The sequence below is a fragment of the Cervus canadensis genome, chromosome 23 (genome assembly GCF_019320065.1).
Source record: "Cervus canadensis isolate Bull #8, Minnesota chromosome 23, ASM1932006v1, whole genome shotgun sequence".
NCBI lineage: Eukaryota > Metazoa > Chordata > Mammalia > Artiodactyla > Cervidae > Cervus > Cervus canadensis.
The window spans coordinates 43800222-43822598 of record NC_057408.1 but is presented as its reverse complement, the minus strand read 5'-3'; the positions used below and the strand labels follow the sequence as shown (position 1 = coordinate 43822598).

Sequence of the window (22377 nt, the reverse complement as noted above, 5' to 3'; positions counted from 1 at the left end):
TGGGTAGGTACCCCAGGGAGGGGCTGAGGGCCGGCTCTCAGAGAGCGAGTATTAGCCTGCTCTAGAGGAAGATGGCATAGGAATCTTCAGGCAGAAGAAACAACAGACACAGAAGAATAGAGAAGCTCAGATTTGTACAAGGACGGACATGTGGCTGTATGGGCAGGGGCCATCACTGGCTTCCAAGCAGGAAGTAAAGAATTCTAGGAGCTCAAACTAGGGAAGGCTTTGAGACCAGTATCCTAGAGGGTCTGGGGCACCATGTTAAAGAGCTCTGACTTCAGGCTTTGGGTCCTGGAGAGCCCTTCAACCAGAGGGGAGACTCAGCTGCTCGAGGATTATGAAGGAACCAGTCGGGGTTTCTAGGAAAGACCCTTCAGAGGAGGGAAGACCAAGACCATGGAAGACAAGAGAACAATCCTTCAGGAAAGAACTCAGTATTGAGAGCCCAAGTGAATGTATTACTTGGCTTGGAAAACATGAAGTCAAAGTGATGGTGATCACCCACTGGATGTTGAGGCTAGGTCTATGACAGCCGTGGGAAAATGAGAGTTAATATGTGTTGGACACTGTGCTGAATGCTACACGCTTTGTGTTATATAATCCTTCCAATCGTCCCATGAAGTAGCTGTAAGATTATTACCTCCATTTATGGATGGGGGAGCTGAGGTTTCAGGTTAATACACTAAAGGTCAAATAGCCCATAACAGGTAAAGCCAGGATTATTCAAACCTAATGAAGCAGAGGGTAACTCATCAGTAGTCCTGACCAAAAAGGTCAGGAATTGGACATGTAAAAGCTGGAGAAAAGAAGAAGATGCCAGGAATGGTTACCACCAAGTCAGGCAACCAGAAGTCAGACGGATAAACAACAAGGCCCTACTGTAAAGCACAAGGTACTGGACTCAATATCCAGTAATAAACCATATACATGTGTGCCTGTGTGCTCAGCCGCCCAGCCGTGTCTCACTCTTTGCAACCCTATGAACTATAGCCCACCATGGGATTTTCCAGGCAGGAATACTGGAGTGGGTTGCCATTTCCTCCTCCAGGGGATCTTCCCCACCCAGGAATAGAACCCGTGTCTCCAGCAGCTCCTGCAGTGGCAGGCATATTCTTTCCACTGAGTCACCTGAGAATCCCAAACTATATATATATATATATATATATAAAATAGATAGATAGATACATATATGGGCTTCGCTGGTGGCTCAGTTGGTAAAGAATCCACCTGCAATGGGGGAGACCTGAGTATGATCCCTGGGTTGGGGAGATCCTCTGGAAGAGGAAATGACAACCCACTCCAGTATTCTTGCCTAGAGAACCCCATGGACAGAGGAGCCTGGCAGGCTACAGTCCATGGGGTCGCAAAGAGTTGGACATGACTAAACACAGCACAGCACATAATATATATATATGTATGTATATATATACACACACACACACATACATTTATATACACACACACACACGTATAACTGAATCACTTTGTTGTACAGCAGAAATTAACACATGGTAAAACAACTATACTTTAATAAAATAAATTTTAAAAATATATTTAGAAAACTAAAAGATAAAAAGTAAAAGAAATCAGATGGAGGTTAAAAAACTGAAGACTGGCAAGTGTCGTGTGTGAAGCTTTAGGTCTGTAGAACCCCAAGAATCGGAATTTTTTAAAACCTGGAGATGAAAGGAAAATAAAAAGCTAAATCTCAGTAAGCATTTCAATGATTAGGAGTTCAATCACTTAAAGGTGTCGTCCACCCTGGGAGGATGACAACGGAAATGACTTCGGACAGAAAGAAAACTGTGAAGTCTAATAGAAATAAAAGCATCTCCAGCTTACATGAGGCCTGGAGAAGTCAGCATAATTTATCCCTGGCCTCAGGCAGAATTACCATAAACCATCTGACATAGATAGATTTTGCCATGTTAAATGACTTTCAGAAAAGGAAGGTTTTCCATAATTTTCCCTAGTAACTCATTGTTGTGTTTAATAGCTTCACTGTCAAGAAGCAATTTCTCATGCTGTATCTAACTTGGGATTCTATAGCTTTGAATTCATGTCCACTTTCATTTCATTTGGTTGTACATAGTTGCTTCCGGCCACTGCAAGATATACTTAACCAAAGTATAGCCTGACTTCCAACTTTCACCCCCTAAACTAAATACAGTCTCTTTGATTTTTAAATACGGTTGGTTTGCTTTGGCAAAACTATCTTTCATTCTCTATGCCGCTTGCTTTTCATAAAACAGCCAGGCTCAATGTGATAGGAATATTACTATATGAAAACAAGATGAAGTCCCATTTCTGTATCTCACAATGAGAGTGTGAAATGAAAGAGAAATATTAGGTTTGGGAGATGAGCTATATACCTCCTTAGGATGTGAGCAGCCTGGCACTCCAGAGAATATTAAAAAAATATGCTATATTTTCCTATAAAATACAGTATTCATGCTGAATTTATTGACATTTACGAATAGTATTTTATACAGTAATGGAAGAGGTGAAAAGATATACATGTTCCAGATATCAGTGAACTAAAGGTACTACTGCAAAAGCTAAATTTATGCAATCTCTGGTGCAAAACATTCCTAGAGCAAGAACTGTTGGCACCTGGGAGTTAACAGGCATACTATACTAGCCATCCATCTAACTCCTAAGGAAGGCTCTGGGTTCAATTGTGAATTAAGTAATCTTGATTGGCTCATATTACTTTATTAAAGTGTTGCCACCTCTATCTTAGGTACATAATGAATTGAAATAGTAATGTTTTCTTCGATCCAATTCAAGTGGCTGCTACTTACTAAGACAAATAAAACGTCATAAAAACCAACCCCTAAAATCCTTGTCAATAATATTTATGATGGTAGGTCTAATGTTTCCTTTTGACACACATAATATGAGGTCTCATTACGATAGAAGCTGGCTCAGCCAGAAACCTACAAGCACAGATCTGAGTCGGCACTTTGATAATTCACTCACACAATGATCACTGATGGTCAGTAATGACCTTGAGAATCGCTAAGAAAACGGTCAGAACAGAATGGAGAAAGGATGTGGGAAAATTCAGGAGAGGGCTGGAGTTTTCAGGAAAGGATATAAGCAGGGCTTGAATGGCCACATGAAGAACTGGAGGGTTCGAGATCAAGAAAAACGGGCAAGATGCTACTGGCAGAAGGAATCATGGGAATAGAACACAGCAGGCTGCCGCAGCATGGTGGCCTGAGCTCTGTCAGAGCGAGACGACCCGTCTAGAAGGAATGAAACACCTATTCCTTCTCAGACTGTGATCCAGCATGATATTTCAATACTCTCAACACTGTATGCCTTGACAACAAAACGTATGCCAGAAGTGTGTTTCTGTGTTTGTAACTTTAAAGCCCTGTCAGTGGAATGCAGGTAGTTCTTGGTGTTCAAACCTGTTAAGTTCATCTTAGAGTTAAAGAGGAGGTGATCATCTCTTCTGTACTAAATCAAGGATCACAAAAAAAAAACCTCATCACACGTGTCATTTGTAGCCTCTTCAAAATACGAATGTTAAAAAATTATCCTAAATGTATGTACACTTTATTTGGGGACGATTTTTAATTTAATTCCTCATCAAATCCTTTGAGTATGAGGGAAAACAGAAAATGCGAAGAAGTTTAAAAAGTAGATACCAGAAGGTTACTGGCTTAACTTGGTTGATGGCCACCCTAAATATTACATGGACCAGCAATGACTTATCCAGTTTACAGACATCATTTAACCAACTTTAAATTCTGTAAAAAAAGAGTACAGTTTTTTACAATTTCTTCATGACCATGAACACATGAATAATCTTGTGGAGATGTTACTGTGTGTGTGCTCAGTCACTCAGTTGTGTCCTACTCTTTGTGACCCCGTAGATCGTAGCCCACCAGGCTCCTCTGTCCATGGCAAGAATATTGGAGTCATTTCCTTCTCCAAGGAATCTTTTTGACCCAGGGATCGAACCCGTGTCTCCTGCATTGGCAGGGGGACTGTTTTTGTCTCCACTGAGCCTGGAGAAGATAGATGTGAGCCAGTGCACTTTTAAGATTACAAGCAAATTCAAATACAGATCTCAGTTGGCTTACTTCTCTGTCAAGTCCGGCTGCCACCGTGATAATGTCCCCAGTCTCATTGTTGATTGTAAACATGTTGGGCGAAGGGGTGCTTGGCGCCTGGGACAGGATTCTGTACCTCAACATCCCATTGAGGGCGTTTGGATCGTCAGCATCAATCGCAGTGACCGTCATCACATACGTTCCTAGACAGCAGACATGGAAAATGAATGGCTGTTTTTCATGTCAGGGTCTCCCAAACAGAAGGGATATTTACCTTCTTCTTCAATCTTCATTCCACTTTTTCATTTTTTACAAAATAACTTGTTTTTAAAAATGCGGACCATTTTAAAGTCTTTAGCAAATTTGTTACCGTATTGCTCTCATTTTATGTTTTGGTGTTTTGACCAAGAGGCACATGGGATCTTGGCTCCCTGACCAGGGATCAAACCTGCATTGGCATGCGAAATCTTAACCACTGGATCACCAAGGAAGTCCCTTTCCACTTTTTCAGAACAACATTTAGCCTTGATTAAAACACTATTGATAAGAACAGAACTCACTTCAAAAAATATAAAATATAGTTGAGTTGCTTGAAAGAAAAATTGTTAAAAAAATTTTTTTTAACAGATGTATAAAGACTAAACGTTTCCATATACTTAAAAGACAAATTCACTATATGATTCAAAGAAAGGATCCCTTCAGATATATATCTTATATATCCCTTCGTTTATATAAAATGCAAATAATAAGTAACATAGATGTCATTTGAAACATCTTTTATGGCCACCGATTCCTTCCCTCTGCTCGTTTTTTTCCATTGTGCCGTAGCATCTAAAACGACATTCGGGGTGTGATTCTCCATAAAGCCTAAGTCACTTTCTGAAAGTAAGCCAAGTGCATAACAACACATACTCCATTTACTGAGGTCATGAGGAATCATTCCATGCATGACTGTTCTAGTACATTGAATAGGGGGTTTTGCACTGGGGTTCATTATTTCCGAGGAGATTAAAAGGACATTGTAACAAACTCAGAGACTCCAGTTTATTAGATATTGTGGAAAGTCTACAAAGCATTACGAACAAATGCACTCAAACTAGTTAGACAAACTGCAATTGAGAAGTAGAGAGAAAATGTTACTATTTAAGATGGTTTACTCCATGAAATTTTTGTAAGACTTGGATTATAAAATGTTCCATTTCCAGGCTACCTTCTTCCTTAGTACTCTTAAGATCGGTTTGATTTAGTGCCTTTACAGCCAGTGTTCCCTCTACAGGGTACATTTTTTTTTTTTTTTTTTTGCCCCAGAATTAACTAAGTCTTGTTCACATAATTCAAATCTCTTTTCAGAGCTTGTCCCTTTGAAAAAGACATCCTATTTGACTATGTGCCAAGTTTGATTATTTTTTTCCAAAACTTTTATTTTTTTTCCCCAAACATTTGCTAGCTTATTTGCCTTTTACTGTTCTCCTCCACTAGATTTTAAGCTCCAACAGGGCACAACTAACTTGTCACGACTGTATCTACAGTGCTGGAGCAGTGTCTGGCATACAGTATGTGTATGTGCTCTATAAACATTGGTTGAATGAATTGTTACAACAAAACAAAACAAAAAATGTGTTTTGGAATCTTGAACCAAAATATTGCTTACAACATTGCATTTTAGTTTAACTTAAGATTCATGACTCTATCAAATCTTGCCTAGAAGGATGTTTTCAAACTTATAGAACAAATGCAGGAAATCGACTCATGAAATGTCCTTACATTTCCTGATCATTCAGAGTCATTTATTTACGGGAAGGCTTTATGGAAATTCACGGGCATATGCATTGTAAATATACCTGTAATGACTTACTTTTGGTAATTTTTATGAAATGATAATTCTGATAAAATTGGAAATAATAGAGGAAAAAGGACCAATGAATGATTTTAAAAAACCAAAAGCCTTCCCCAGGCAAAAAAGCACAACGTTTATTTATCCTTAGAATATATGTATAAGCCTTGTGTTTTAGTAAAGATATGTTTAACATGCTTTGATTTTTTTTTTCCTGTATTTTAAAATACCGACGAACTCGACTCTAAAATGTGACTCAGACAGAGCCACAGATGGCTGAACTTCCTGCACAGCCCTTCTTCCCACCCCAGCTGCCCCCACCCCTCTACTCTTCTGGGATACAGACAAGTGTATCTGAACCAGGAAAAGTGCCAGTTTAAGACACAGTTATATCTATAAGTTGGCTTATGTACAAACCAGTATAGATGGTGAAGGAAATATAGAGCGTTAAGTTTAAATGTCGAGGCTTTCTTAAATTTAAAATTAAATTTAAAAAATTAAATATAATGAATTAAGTCTTGCTTAAAAGCAGCATGAATGAGAGAAAATGACACTAAAGGCTCACGTGATTTCTCATTTAGCTTATACACGAGGGATGGATAATATTGCATTTCCTCAAGGAACCTCCAAATTATGATCTTCCAACTTACCTGGCTTTGATCCCTCAGGAACTGTCCCATTCCAAACCTGGTGTAAGAACTCGGGTCTGTTATCATTCATGTCAATAACATTGATGACAATGTCGATGGGGTTTTCCACTTGGTTTCCGTTAATATCCACTGCATGTGCCCTCAACTGCAAGAGTAATTAGAAAATGAAACAATTTAACGGATTTAGGTCTCGCATGAGAAGATAAAAGATACCATAACCATAAACAGCACAGAAGGATGAAAACCAAAAGCTATTCTTCCCATCAAGATTCAAGTTAGCCAAACTATATCATTAAGGGAGACATAGCTGATAGGCATCTAGCTCAGAGCTCTATGACTCTAATCTGTATACAAAAGAGTGAAGCAGAAATGATCCACCTTTGAAGGCGAAGAAATCGAGCTTCAGAGAAGCTAAGTATCTTAACTCAGTTTACTGACAGAGCTCCTGTCCTAAGCCAGTTCTGTCCAGCTTCCAAATCCTTTCACTAAATCCATACAAAAGAGTCAAGGTAATAAAAAATGTGGAACTGGCCTAAAGGAGTCATAGAGAACAAGAGAAAAGATGAGAATCTGGAAAGAATGAAGTGTGCACATGGAATTTTGGCTCTTTTTATTGTAAAAGTCATTCACCCATAAACAGTAAAAGTACATAAGACAGTTTGTTCCTCTCCCAAGGTTGAGTTCTCAGTATCATGGGTATTCTAGAAATTTTGTCTTTTTTCTTCCTTTTTAAACAAATATAATCACTCAGCTACTCTTGGCAAAATATCTTCAAAATCTTTTCATCCAGCACATAGAAAACCATTTCAATCTTTTCAAAGGCTGTGTAGTGTTCCATTGAATTGTTTCTTTTTAAAGGCAATGCTTCTATGATTTTCCTGTTAAGTATGATGCTGGCTACTGGTTTCTGCTGGATATGTTTTATCAACTTAAAGAAGCATTAACATATCTTTTTTTTTCCAATTTCGAGGTTATTTAGCACATGAAACTGTAAATTTTATTAGACAAGCCTTTTCAACACATATAGAGTCTCTTTTTCCCTTGACATAATTATTTAATACATTACATTAAGAGATTTTAATACTGAACTGCCCCAGCCATTCTATAATTAAATATATTTTGTTATCAATATTGCTCATTTATGTGCAAGTAGTGAGAACCTGGAGAGCAAGAATTTACCCCAATACCTACCTGAAAATATTTATTTTCTGAGATTTAACCACATGACTTCAGCCAGTAAGAATTCATACAGAAGAAAGAGCTAGAATTTTTGGATTGGTATTTTTTGTGCTCATAAATTAGAGACTAGTCTAGTTAGAGACTGGTCTACTGTGTGCTACTTTACTACATCCATGTTCGGTCATGTCCGACTCTATGCAACCCCATGGAGTGTAGCCTTCCAGGCGCCTCTGTCCATGGAATTTGCCAGCCAAAAATACTTGAGTGGGTAGCTATTTCCTATGCCAGGGAATCTTCCCAACTCAGGGATCAAATCTGTGTCTTTTGAATCTCCTGCATTGGCAGGTGGATTCTTTACCACTGCGTCACCTGGGAAGCCCCACCACCTTTACTAAGCTTCCCTATTAAGGTGATGCTGTTTTGTAAAAGGCTTGAAAACTTCTTTATATTTTAGAACAATGTATTAATAAAAAGCATTAGAATTATGTGTTCATTAAGGCTTTTAAGAGAATTGGTTGGTAAAACAATCAAGGCCCTTGGGAGGAAAGAATTGAGTGATACTCAGGATTTAAAACGCATTTTTAGTTTTTCATACGCTTATTTGCCAGTTTATTTCTAGGGTGTCTTGCTCTACCATATGTCTATATCTATCTATATAGTAATTTTCACAACTTAAATAATTTTAAAAGTTTGTACAAGTGCAAAAATTCAAAAAATACATTAATGAGAAAAATAGTCTAAAAATACATTAGCATAAGTGGCATAAAAATTATGGGACAGCTAAGTATGATCATGACATTGATGCTAAATCAATTGAAATACTAAATCAATACATAGTGTTGGGACAACTGGGCTGGCCATAAAGGAAAAGCAAAGTGGATCTATATATCTTTCTTTTACTAAAATAAACTCCACAGAGGTTATACATTTAGATGCAAAGATAAAGAAATAAATAAAACAGATAAAATGCAGATTAGTATCTTGGAGTAGGAAAGATCTTTTTAAACATCTCCAGAAAGCCAGAATGAGGGGCTTTCCTGGTGACTCAATGGTAAAGAATTCACCTACCAATTCAATAGATACTGGTTTGATCCCTGGTCTGCGAACTAAGATCCCACATGCCGCAGAGCAGCTAAGCACATGTGCCACAACTATTGAGCTTGTGCTCTACAGTCTGGGAGCCACAACTCCTGAAGCCCTTGCGCCCTAGAGACCATGCTCTGCAAGAGGAGAAGCCACTGCGAGAAAAGCCCAGGCAGCAACAAAGACCCAGCATAGCCACAAATTAATAAATAAAAAAGGCACAATGCACGATAAAATCAAAACAATGACAAATACCATAATGCAAAAACTGTGAGTTATAGTAAGGGAAACATTATAAACAAAGTTTGAAAACAAATAACAGCAAAGGAAATATATGAAAATAATGTATCAACATCTCTAGCAGTTAAAAGGTGATTAGAAGTGGATAGAGGAAAAGGTAACAACTTTCCCAGCCCAGATTCAACATAAGACAGGAACAGGGAATTCACTTTAATTGGATATTCAACACAGGCAACTTAAAGCATCAAGATAAATTTTTTAGAAATAGCACTGGCAATAAATAAATAGTGCCTGGAATTGATAATGGAATGGAAAGTATCTATTTTATAGTGGGGAGGTACTGCAACACAACACAACTCTTTAAGAGAACAATTTTACTATATTTATCAAATCATTCCAATTTTAGGAATTTTTTCTGAGGACATAATGGAACAGTGTACAGAAAGCTGGTCATTGCTGCATGATTTATAGTTGTAAAATAAAGTAGAAAGAACTAAATCATCCAAGTATCTGCCAGTAGGTAATTAGTTACAATTATGTTAGAGCAAGCAATCAAAAATAATAATAGAAACAAATAATGATTCCTGATGTGGAAAGATGCTAAATCTTATGATTGCTAAGTGACAAAAGTTGGTTTCAGAGAATAATCCCAATTTGGAAAAAATATATTTATGAATCTATACACAAAGACACATCTTACAGAATATGACCAAAGTTAAAGAAAAGTGACTAGTTTATGTATTGGGATTGCAAATTCTTCTTACTTTATTACTAATACTATATTATTTGAAAAGTTTTTACATTGTACCTATATTCTTTTCTAAGAGAAAATGATACTTTAATTAAAAGTTTTAGCTATTCATATAGAAATTGGAATAGGAATAAAGATCACTTTAGGTTTCTCTATTAAACACATGAAAAAATTGTTGAAATCCTGTTCCAGAAAAATGTGCAAGTGTGGCTAGAAAAAAAGGAAAGAAAAATGCTTTCTGGAATTTATACTTTAGTATTAAGTAATTCTTGATTTTTAAAATATGTAATACAATTTTCAATTAGGAAAATCAGTTTTAAATACATACATATGTTTAAAAATAGGAACATATAACTATATCTAAGGGTTTCCCTGGTGGCTCAGATGATAAAGAATTGCAGGAGGCTGCAATGTGGGAGACCTGGATTTGATCCCTGGGTTGGGAAGATCCCCTGGAGGAGGGCATGGCAACCCACTCCAGTATTCTTGCCTGGAGAATCCCCATGGATAGAAGAGCCTGGTGGGCTAAAGTCCATGGTGTTGCAAAGAGTCAGACACAACTGAGCGACTAAGCATGCACAGCATAACTATATATAAAAGCTGTGATAACTCAATCAAGAAATGAATAACATAGAAAAATAACATAAAATTAGCATAAGAAATATAACTGGATATTATATCTAAGAAAAGATTGCTCAGATTGGCAGGTTAATGAAACCAAGTATTGGCAGGGTTATGCAGAAAAGGGAAATCTTAATTCTCAGTAGGCAGATAAAAATGGCACATCTTTCTGGAGATAATATGATCAACAAATAACAAAATGAAAATGTGCTATCCATTTTGTGTGATGCTAAGTAATGGTAATCATAATATCAGTAGATAAACAGACAAACATAAATGTACTTGGTTGGCCAAAATGTTCATTAGGGTTTTGCTATGAAGCCTTACAACAAACCCAAATGAATTTTTGGGCCAAACCAATATATTTATAAGAAATTGCTGTTAAAATTATAGTTTATATACATTGTGGAATACTATATAGCTATTAAAAATGTAATGATCTGTATGTAATTTACATGAAATAGCTTTGATCCCTTTCATGGAAATTTGTTCTTGTAAGTTCTTAACCACATATCTGAAGGCAAATATCAGCATGAAAATAGTAATATGGCTTAAGGCAATTTTTAGTTTTTCCTTGGCATTGTTTGTTTACCATGAGCATTCATCAATTTTAAAAAAACAATTGTTTTATAAAAATACAAAATAATTAAATTGAAAAGGCTACAAATACATTTCTGGCATTAAAACATTCAGGATCAAAGCTTTAAGACTAATATGAGAGGCAAATGTTAAACCTTGCACATATTTGGAAGAGTGTTAATACAAAGAATTAACAGCTGGTTGAAATCTTACATGAAACCGGGCTATCAGCTCGCGATCCAGAGGCTTGGTTACTGACAGCTGACCTGAGATGGGGTTGATAATGAAGATACCAGTTGGAGGCTGGTCAGCTCCTGGCCCAGTTACGCTGTACCGCAGAGAAAGGTTTTTATCTCTATCGGATCTGATCTGAGGGTCAAGAAGATAGTCACATTAAACAAGGGACTAAATGAGCTCATTATCAGAGACAGAGCATGCTACACCTCATGGCCTCTTCCAAACATACACCATTTCTTCCCAGAAAATTCTTGAAGCTCTCTCAGTCCTATTCCTTGTTCTTGCCTCCTGGTGATGGGCTTCATAAAGAGATGTCACCTGTCACTAGAAGGACAGGGGCAACATTAACATCTAAAAGAACACTCACTAGGAGCAGTGCAAAAGTCAAAATTAAGGAGTGTCCATTTTTAAACATAATCAAAGTCTCTCCTGGAAATTTGGAGGTTAGAATATTTAACCCAGTAACAGGTGTCCAATTTAATGAAGAAAAAACTATTTACTTTTTTGCATCAGTTAGGACAAGAAATAACTGTCTATTCATAGTGGGAAAGAGCCTCAGGTGGGAACTCTAAGATTATGGTTGAGCCTGGGGATCGGATTTCTGTACTTGCATTGTGCAGATGTTTTTCATTGCAACCAAAGTTTCCCTTATTATTTTAAGTTGGCACCCAATACCCCAAATTCTTTATTAATAACAAAACATGCAAGAAATGATTTTATAATAATTTCTCTTATGCATAAAAATTATATCTGTTACAGGCTCACTGCTTTCTCCTCCAAATACATTTCCTGGAAAAATAAGCTTACAGATGAGGGGAACATATGTATCCTATGATGTTCCTAACATCATAGGAACAGGCTGCAGAAAGGGAGGAAGAATAGGACAGAAAGAAGGGCATTTGAGTAATACTGTTTGGAGGTGATAATAAGAAATATCTGTATATTAGACAAATACTTTTAATCCAGTAATAGAATCCAGTTTTTGTTTTGTTGTCTTAGTTAAGGCAAAATTCTTTAATTTTCTCATTTTCCATTAAAGTAGAAACATAGAAAACACCTTGATTTGGAGGTTATGTATTTCATTTTTAAACTTAATTATAATGCATATTACCACAGACTGGACAACACAAATAAATGACATTAAAAAATATAGTTTTCAGTAGGTATGTATTGGGATGCTAAATTAATCATATACAGAAACATTACTCACTACTAAATTTGAGAATAGAACTAGTTGTCTCATTTTCTTTTTGTAATAAATAACAAGTTGCTAATTTTACTAAGCATATAGAAATGTCTGTCATTTTTTTTCCCCCTGGGTCTGATAGCATGCATTTAGAGTAACTGGGGAAAAAAAATCTTGCTCTTCAATTCTGAAAGCCTATGTTTTTTGTGTAGCCCCAGGGAGTCCGTTAATGGTATCAGAGGTCATTTTTTATTTCTTTAAAAAACTCTCAAATGCACTCAGTACTGGCATTTTTAGCAATGATTGCCCCTTTATTTTTTCTTTGGCCCAGAAGCTATCTGTAGAGGGCAAAGATCATCATGGGGAATGCAGCTCTCAGACAGGGAAGATAAGGTGGAAGGGGAAGGGTACGGTGTGGCTGTGAATGCATGAGGGAGCTAGGGTTGTATATTCAGACACTGAACAAACTTCAGCATCCATGGGCCACTGGACGGACCCACAGAAAGCTCTGCCTGTAAATAACCCAAGGTAATGAATAAGAGACTCTTTACAACCCTAGAGACATTTCATCAATACAAAATAGTACATACATGTCTTAAACTCTACTTTGTGGAAAAAAGAGACAAAAGCACTTCTAACATAGACTGAACACATGCCACAGAGATCAGTGAAATTGCGTCACCCTACCCTGACGAGCTCTTGGGGAAAAGGCCCTCTGGAGTTTTCTGGCAAGTTGATGGGAGGGATAACCCAGTCTCTCTTCTGCCTCTGCAGGTAGCCATTGTGCTTAGTCAATTGTCTTGGGAATACGATTTCTTCTATTTCTCGTGATTCCTTCACATGAAAATACAAGAAGACATTCCTGAGTACTAGAAAAGCACTTTCTGAAAGTACGTCAATATCAATGGACACCCCTAAGTGTAGAATCACACTTTATTATGGGCAAGAAAATAAGTCTGGAGGCCCTGTCCTCACCCCCATTAAAATAATAGAAAACGCCATAAAATTGCGGGCTTCCCTGGTGGCTCAGTTGGTAAAGAATCCACCTGCAATGCGGGAGACCTGGGTTTGATCCCTGGGTTGGGAAGATCCCCTGGTGAAGGGAACAGCTACCTACTCCAGTATTCTGGCCTGGAGAATTCCATGCACTCTATAGTCCATGGGGTTGCAAAGAGCTGGACACAACTGAGTGATTTTTCCCATGTTCACCGTAAAATTGTGGGTGCCACTATTTATTGAAAAATGAAATACCAAACAATGTATTAAGCGGCTCAGCTGTGTAAACTATTTGCAGTTTCTATAAACCATCTTAGATAGTAGTTAACATTGAGCAAAATTTAATAGTACCCTTTTATACCTTTCTCATTAGTTTAAACCACAGTTCAGGTAATGTGCTACTGTACATTAAATTTAGATCTTGATGTGCTAAAATATAATTTGAATTCCAAGAGAAGTTTAATACATACTGCTAAAGAACGTCTCAAATATTTATGACCCTATTAAATCCCACAGAATTAATGCTGTAATTATTCTAAACCTATGTCAGCCATGATGGATGCTATAGATGACCCACTTTGCACATGGGGTATTAATCTCTTCTGGATGTCAACATTTTCTTCTGTTTTTCCCTGTATCTGTGGACATTTTAGCCATTAGCCCATGCTGCTTCAATGCAAACATCCAAGCTGGTTTGCTGGAACACAGTGAATCCTCAACAACAACAAAAGCATCTTTTCACTCAATTAGTTACCAGATCCTTATTTTATATTTTACCCAAATGACATGATTTCCCTTCACAGTTAATAGATTAACAAATTACATTTCACATAATGAAAGTCAAACATTGGTATAAGAGAAAAAATGATATCTTTTTCTCTAATATTTATTCATATTTGATTACTGCTGTGGCTCTCACATTTACAATACCAGCAAAGAATATGTATATTCTTCTGTTTTAATGTAACAGTTATAGTTCATAAAATCATAGACCAATTATATACGTATGGCATCGCCCCATATTTATTTCCAATTAAGTCAAAGCACTATAATATTCAGAAACTACTATTGTTATCATAACTTTACTGAAGAAGTTAATATATCTTATTTAAAATTCTTAAAATAGTGGCTTATACAAAAGAAGTACTTAGAAAATGTTCAGTTGAATTTAATTTTACTCTGTTAAAAATGTATCTTGTTTTATCTTGGCTTATAGCAATTTCCACCAGAGGGAGTGTACTATTCCTAAAAGTCATGCCCATAGTATAAATAATTCAAATCTCCCAATTTGATTATTGAGGGACAAGACAAAAACCCAATACTCCTTGGCAGAAATGTTTTCCTGTTACTACTATAAATCTCTACTTCCCCTGCCATAAGTTTGGCTGATGACATCTTATAAACAACTGTTTATCTTGTGGTTAAGTTTAACAGCTTGTAAAGCTTCTAAGTAATTTAAAACAAACAACTATTTCTAAGTAAATTTAAGTTATAAATCTCAAAGTATAAACAAATCTTTCAAATACAGTTTAGGATTGCTGATAATACACTTAATCTAAAGTATCCCATAAGATTAAAAAGAAAACAAACGGCAAAATAGTACTGCAGCAACTGAAGTTGATAAAAGTTCCAATACTGGCCACTCATTAATGTGATGCCAAGTATGCACGTAGTTCAAATTGTACAATCCTGATTAAGTCCATCCAAAGTCATCCTTAGATACTCTACCTTCACTGAATCCTCAGGTAAGGCTGGTTTGAGGCTCAGTTTTACTGCTACTTGCCACTTTTCCTGAGTCTCTTTGTCTTGAGCGTATATCAGGAACTTCGAGTGTTCAGAGGAGAGGGGGAAGCTTCTCACAGCATACACCATGCCGTCTTCATCCACCTTAAAATCTGCTGGCTCGCTGCTCTCATATTGTACTTTTCTTTTCCCATTGCAGTTGCTAAACTTCACTATAAAAATAAATAAATAAATAAAACTAATTATATTACAAAGGCAAAAACAATTATTCATCTAACTCTATATCCAGCTTAGGGTAAAAGAAAACTTAGTAACATGAAATGTTACTCATTGGAAAAGACCTTGATGCTGGGAAAGAATGAAGGCAGGGGGAGAAGGGGACAACAGAGGATGAGATGGTTGGATGGCCTCACCAACTCGACGGACATGAGTTTGAGCAAACTCCAGGAGATGGTGAAGGACAAGGAAGCCTGGCGTGCTACAGAGTCGGATACGACTGCGTGACTGAACTGAACATGAAATGCAAAAATTTTATTTTTACATTATTCAAGGAATTTTTATCTTGAAATTTTAATACAACTTTTAAAGGTTACACTCGATTTGCAGTTATTATAAAATATTATTTACATTCCCCATGTTGCACGTGCCGTGCGTGCCAAATCGCTTCAGTCATGTCAGACTCTTTGCGACCCAGGGACTGTAGCCCACGAGGCTCCTCTGTCCATGGGATTCTCCAGGCGAGAATACTGAGTGGGTTGCTATGCCCTCCTCCAGGGGATCTTCCTGACACAGGGATTGAACCCGTGTCTCCTGTGTCTCCTACCTTGCAGGAGGATTCTTTACTGGCTGAGCCACCTGGGAAGCCAGCCGCATATAAGTGATATAATAAGTAGTTGTCTTTTTCTAACTTATTTCACTCGGTGTAATCCCCTCCAAGTCCATCCATTTTGCTACAAGTGGCAAAACTTCATTCTAGGTATGGCTGAGTAGTATTCCATTTTATATATATGTCACATCACTTCTTCTTTATCCATTCATCTGTTGATGGACACTTAGGTTGCATCCATATCTTGGCAACTTTTAGATTTATACCCAGGAGTGGAACTGCTGAATCATATGGTAGTTCTATTTCAGGATTTTCGTTCTAGAGAATGTCAGATGTTCTGAGTTATTCCCCAGCATCTCCTTGTTCCAAAGTTTTCCTCTTCCTTCCACAAGCCCCTGGACCCTCAGGAATACCTGTTCCTTCCCAGGTCTCACCGATGCTGCCTTCCATTCCCTAACAAACTTCTACTCATCCTATACATCTCAGCTCCAGAGTCACTGAGGGCAGAACAAATTACTGCTGAACTCTTATCACCATAGTTCTAAAGCCATGCCTGACATTCACAGTGCAAGACTTCAGAGAGAATTTTCTTAGCTATCTTGTATACCCTGCATGTTTCCTGGCCGGCAGCCTTAATATATAATTTTGGAATAAATTCTTAAAGGAATAAAGCAATGATATTCACCAATACTGAATGCCCACTATGCTCCAGAATGACAAAACCTCATGGTACTTAAAAGGTGAATAACTGGCCATTTCTAGTTCTTGTGGTGCTTATCATAGCTTTATGAAGTACTAACAATTCTGTAGATTTTCAAACAAATGAAAATAAAGGTACATCTCAAAATAAACAACTGAAAATGTCTTAAGAAGAGAAAAAAATGAAAAAATTTCAGTATCTTAATTAGCTCTATCTTACATGTAATGACTTAAAAGTTGAAAAAAATGAATGCTTTCTTAAAGGCAACATCAATTAGCTTATGTCTCATTGGAAACAAAACAAAGGTTAAACCACGTACTTATAAATGTAGAACTAGACCTATTCAAGCCAAAATAAAATTACAATAAAAATATTCTCCACACAAGATGGTTTTCTTTGAAATTCTTAATCATTCCTTTTGAAGAAAAATTCTATGGGACGAACATAAAAGGATGAAAGAAAAAAAAACAATTTTTCACTTCTGTAAACATGTGTGGTTATGTTCTGACCACAATTACACTGGATACATTTTGGAATTCAATTAATAGTCACACATTACAAACTAAAATCATATATATTTTTTGTATTTTTCCAAGGACCTAAGTTCATTTTTTGAACTCCCACCAACATGCGAATTAATTAAATTCTTTTGTTTTCATTAGCATAGATTCACTGAGATGCGCACCAGACCACAAATAACATGCAAGCTTATTACCCTAAGTAACCGTAAAACCTTGATAACAGTCATAAAATACTTCACTGAATATATTATTTTCCCACATAATTCACATATACCATCCTTCATCTTTCAAACATTGCAAAATGAAAAGTTGTATCTCACGCTAAATGATAAGTCAAAATATTTGTCTTTGAAGTAGAAATATCCCAGAAGATAACTTAATTACCCCATCTTACATGCTATGTGATTTAAAAATGAAAAATGGGAATCTTTTCTATAGAACAATGCCATCTACTGCTTGTCTTTTATTAAGACAACAAAATGAAAAGTCAAATTGTTTGCGGGAGCCCTGCTGAGAAATCAAAATCAAAGACTTTTAGCATCTTCTTGTATAAAAAGTCCCTTTTATATCACAAAAGGTATTCATGATACTTAAAAATAAACAATGTGGATGAGAAACATTAAACACTTTTCTGCTCTTTCTTGTTGACTTATACACTCTGGTATTCCTCGCCCATTCACACCTGGACTGTTGCATCTGCCTGTTTGGGTGGTCTTTCTCCTGCCCCAGGTCTCTGCGTGTCCACTTCTAGACTAAACATCTGCAGTGATTTCCTCCTCCCTGCCTGCAATATTACATGTCAACTCTTTGATCTAGTATACAATGCTCTCTTAATTCTTAGTCACTTGGTCTTTTTGGTTTTATCTATTGGGTTGGTCGAAAAGTTGAACAGGTTTTTCCATAGCATCTTAAGGGAAAACCCAAATGAACTTTTTCACTAACGCAATACATCATCTCCTACAATTTATTCTGCTCAGTCAGACAGATTTCTCAGTCAGTTTCCACATCGCTGTGGCCCACATTCTATACATGGGTGCTCAGTTACTTCAGCTGTGTCTGATCTTTGTGACCCATGGACTATAGCCCACCAGGCTCCTTCTGTCCATGGGATTCTCCAGGCAAGAATACTGGAGTGGGTTGCCACGTCCTCCTCCAGGGGATCATCCCAACCCAGGGACAGAAACTGCATCTCTTGCATTTCCTGCATCGCAGGCGGGTTCTTTACCCACTGAACCACCTGGGAAGCCCCTACACCTGTATGTATCACCTTTTCTGGGCCTGGACCGCTCCCCTCCCTCTTCTCCTAGCCACAGCTTCAGAGTCAGGGGAAGAGTCCTCTGGGAAGTCCTTAGGAGAATGGCATCCTGTGCCCTCATTTGGGAAGGCTCTGAACTTTAAAAAAAAATTTTGTTCCTATGTTTCCTGTCCATAGAAATACATATTAGTACTTTATTTATTATAATAATAATTATAATAAGTAATGTGTACTTAGTAATGGTTTCATGTGACTAGATCTTGTCTCTGTAAGTGGACCATAAACTCATTGTGGCTTCCTGACAGTGATTCTTAGTTTTTTTGTTTCTTTGACACTTAACAGTGATAGGACAGAATAAATATTCATTAAATATCTACAGACCAATTGTATAGATTAATATCTAAAATTTCTTTTAAAAACTAGAAAAGCAGGAAACTTAGATATACGCTCAGCCTACCACAGCAATAGTCAACAGCAACAACAAAACCCAGGGACTTCCAATAATCTGACTTTGTTTAGATGGTTGGGTTATGAAAGAAAATGAATTGATACTGGTTGAATGCTAGGTACTGAACAAGATACTTAAGGTTAGGTTATCTACTTTAACCTTAAGAATAACTACCCAAAGTGAGAATTGTTTTCTCTGTTCTACAGATGGGGCAGAAAATTCAGAAATCCATCTACACTCCATGCTCCTTGACTCCTTGTGTTTGCTTGCCCTAGAAAAACACAAAAGGATCTAACTCAACTCATACATCTTAAACTTTATTTTAATAAACAATAAAAGTAAATAAATGACAAAGAGGCTTGATAGATGCTTGGGAAGAGAATAGTGCCACATTTAAATCTTTGAAAGTATCTAAGTAACTAGCATATTAAAAAGGAGTTCTTCAATTGGAGTACAGCTTAAAGGTCCTACAGAGGGGAGGAACTGAGCCCCTCAGGGACTGGTGAGTGTGTGTGACAGATGAAAAAAATTCACACTCACTGTTACTGTCACAGACTTTGGCTAATCTGGTAGTCAGCTACCTATTTGGATTCAGGTGTCAAAAAGATACAAGCAAGCAAAGATGTAGGCCTTTGAAAAAATGTGCCTTTTCCTACCAAGGGTCACTGCAGATCCTATGAATGAGAAGCGTGTGACCCCAGAGAGTCTGGCTCTGAGAAAACACTTTGGAGGAAAGTGCATAAAGGTTGTCACTTAAAATCTTTTAGCTTTTCTAGCACCCTTACCCCCATTGGTTTAATAGTTCTGTCATCAAACTGTTCTGAGATTTTTAAACAAATGCTAATTTTCATTGCTCTGATATTAAAATAAGCAACATTTTGAGCATTGCTCAGGTTTAAAGGACTGTGATGTATTATGTGTTGTATTAACTGTGTTGTACTGAGATTAATTCCTTTTGTACATTCCACGAGTGGAATCAATACCTTAACTGAAAATAAGTCCATCGCCAACTGAAAAAGTTTTCCTTAGTGAGATATTGGTCCTGACTTCATCCTGTGGTTGATTTAATGCACAAACAGCACCTCGTTCACATGCTTAATCAGTAACTACCAGGTTTTACTGCTTTCAAAGTCACGCAAAGTAAAAAGCTTACTAATTTCAATGGTATCATGGACTACATTGTTTTCCCTTAAATTCACAGGCTGAAATTCTAAATCCTAAAACCCCAGAATATAAGTATTGGGGTGGCCAAATATTCATTTGGGTTGTAACATCTTACAGAAAAACCCAAAAAAAATTTTGGCCAACCCAGTGTATTTGGGGTCACAAAGAATCGGACATGACTGAGCGACTGAACTTAATGTATTTGGAGATATGGTTTTTAAAGAGGTAACTAAGGTAAATGAGCTCATATGAGTAAGGCCTCATTCAGCATTACTGGCATCTTATAAGAAGAGGAAATTTGGACACAGTTGCACATATACACAGAGGAAAGGTCATTGTATGGACACAGGGAAAGACGGCCATCTGCAAGACAAGGAGAAAGATCTCGAGAAAATCCAAACCTGTTGGCACCTTGATCTCAGACTTCCAGTCTCCAGAACTGTGAGATAAATTTCTGTCATTTAAACCACCCACTCTATAGTCTAACAAGTGGGTAATACATGAATTCCATTTATTAACAATTGGTCAATGTTTATTGAATGTTGTCTTGTTCACTTTTGACTTAGCTGCACCATGAATATCTTCTCAAATTTGACAAGAGTCACTTCTGCCCTAGCACCAAATGCTGAGACTTACTTACAAGAAAATTTTTACAGAAACATAGACATTAACAGAAAAATAAAAAGTGGAAAACCATTATGTTATAGAACCTTAGTCACAGCACTAATATATATTTATAACTTGTATATTATGTTTATTTACTATTCATAGACTTTCAAAAGGTTTTCAGGACTACGACAGAATATGTTTACCAAAAAGTTTGTTAGAAATAAAAGGAGAACAGACAGAAGCCACGTGAAAGGGAGAAAGAGATATCCAAGGGACAAGGTAAAATGATTAAGATTAGATTTAACATTTAACTTTGAAGATGAGGAAAGCAAACATCACAGTCATATGACTTGTGAAGAGAAATACATACTTCACTGAAGCAAAGCTGCTTCTGTCATTAACACATTTTCCTAATGGATGTTAGGCAGAGAATTCTCAGTAACTTAATAATATTTTCTACTTTCATTTTCCAAACTAGGAAGCAGTTTGATCATTTTTTAATATATAGGTTTTAAATAAAAGGTGATATGTTTATTTTAAAATAAAATACATCCTTAGCAGTGAAACCATTCTCTATGTTACTGTTATGCCAGATACATGACACTATGCATTTGTCAAAAGCCATAGCCTAAGCAACAACTAAGGGTGAATCCTAGAGTAAATTAAGGACTTTACGGTAATGTATCATTATTGGTTGCAGCAAATGTGCTACATTAATGCAAGATGTTAGTAACAGGGAAAACTTTCAAGGTGGGGTGGATATGAACTCTGTATTTCTCACTCAATTTTTCTGTAAACTTAGAACTTTTCTAAAAAATGGTATATTAATAATTTAAAAAATATTTCCCTAAGGGGATGGTCTAACCAGCTATATTATCAGATATTTGAAAGTAGATAGTTGTCACTATCCTCAGTCTCTGCCAAGCATGAGTGCCAGTGAATTACTCCAACATGATGTTAGCAGGAGCCAGATAATATAACTTAATCAATAACTTTACATAAACATCCTATGTATGGACATACTGAATTGGTGTTTCATGAAAGTCATAATGTTTTATTACATGTAATAAACTTGAAATTCTGTTATTTTTAAAAAAGGAACTCAATTTGACATATTTTTTTCTGACAATCTTCTTTACATTAGAATATTAACTTTTCTTGAGTGCTCAAATAACTTAAAGTAGAAACTCCAGAATTTCAAAACATAGGATAAAAGAAAATAAGCTGCTTTAGACAACTGAAAAAACAAGCTTGATCCACTGAATAATTCAAATTTAAAACAACTCTACACAGAATTAAATGTTTGTGTCTAAAAACATCATTGTATTAAGTAAGAAATGTATTATTAGAGCCACTGCATAGTTTCCATATGTAATATGTAGTTAATGTGTTCTAGACGACATAGAACTTTGTTAACATGATTAATACAAAATTAAACACCAGTGAAATCATTATTTTAAAGTAGTTTTGACTCTTAAAACTATACCTCAAATTAATGTTAACCATAAAAACATAATATCCTTATAAAATATTAATAGGAAACCACAGATCTTATATAGTAAACATATTAGCAGTTTAATAGCACACATTAACCATAGGAATGAAAATGTGAAAATATACACATATGGTTTATAATTTTTGCCTAAGTAAAGCATCACCATATTTAGAAACAATTATGAGAGAAT

The 22377-nt window shown here is 36.5% G+C and overlaps 1 protein-coding gene across 2 annotated transcripts in view; it reads right to left on the bottom strand.

The window, feature by feature from the left end:
* Positions 1–22377, bottom strand: part of CDH2 (cadherin 2) — a 248102-nt gene that overhangs the window by 51125 nt on the left and 174600 nt on the right. For both annotated transcript variants that reach the window (XM_043444109.1, XM_043444110.1), the window contains 5 exons: positions 15155–15381; positions 13118–13264; positions 11221–11376; positions 6555–6699; positions 4101–4273 (listed from right to left, as the gene is read on the bottom strand). In XM_043444109.1, the coding sequence (XP_043300044.1) occupies positions 4101–4273; positions 6555–6699; positions 11221–11376; positions 13118–13264; positions 15155–15381 (848 nt within the window). The remainder of the gene's footprint in view (positions 1–4100; positions 4274–6554; positions 6700–11220; positions 11377–13117; positions 13265–15154; positions 15382–22377) is intronic.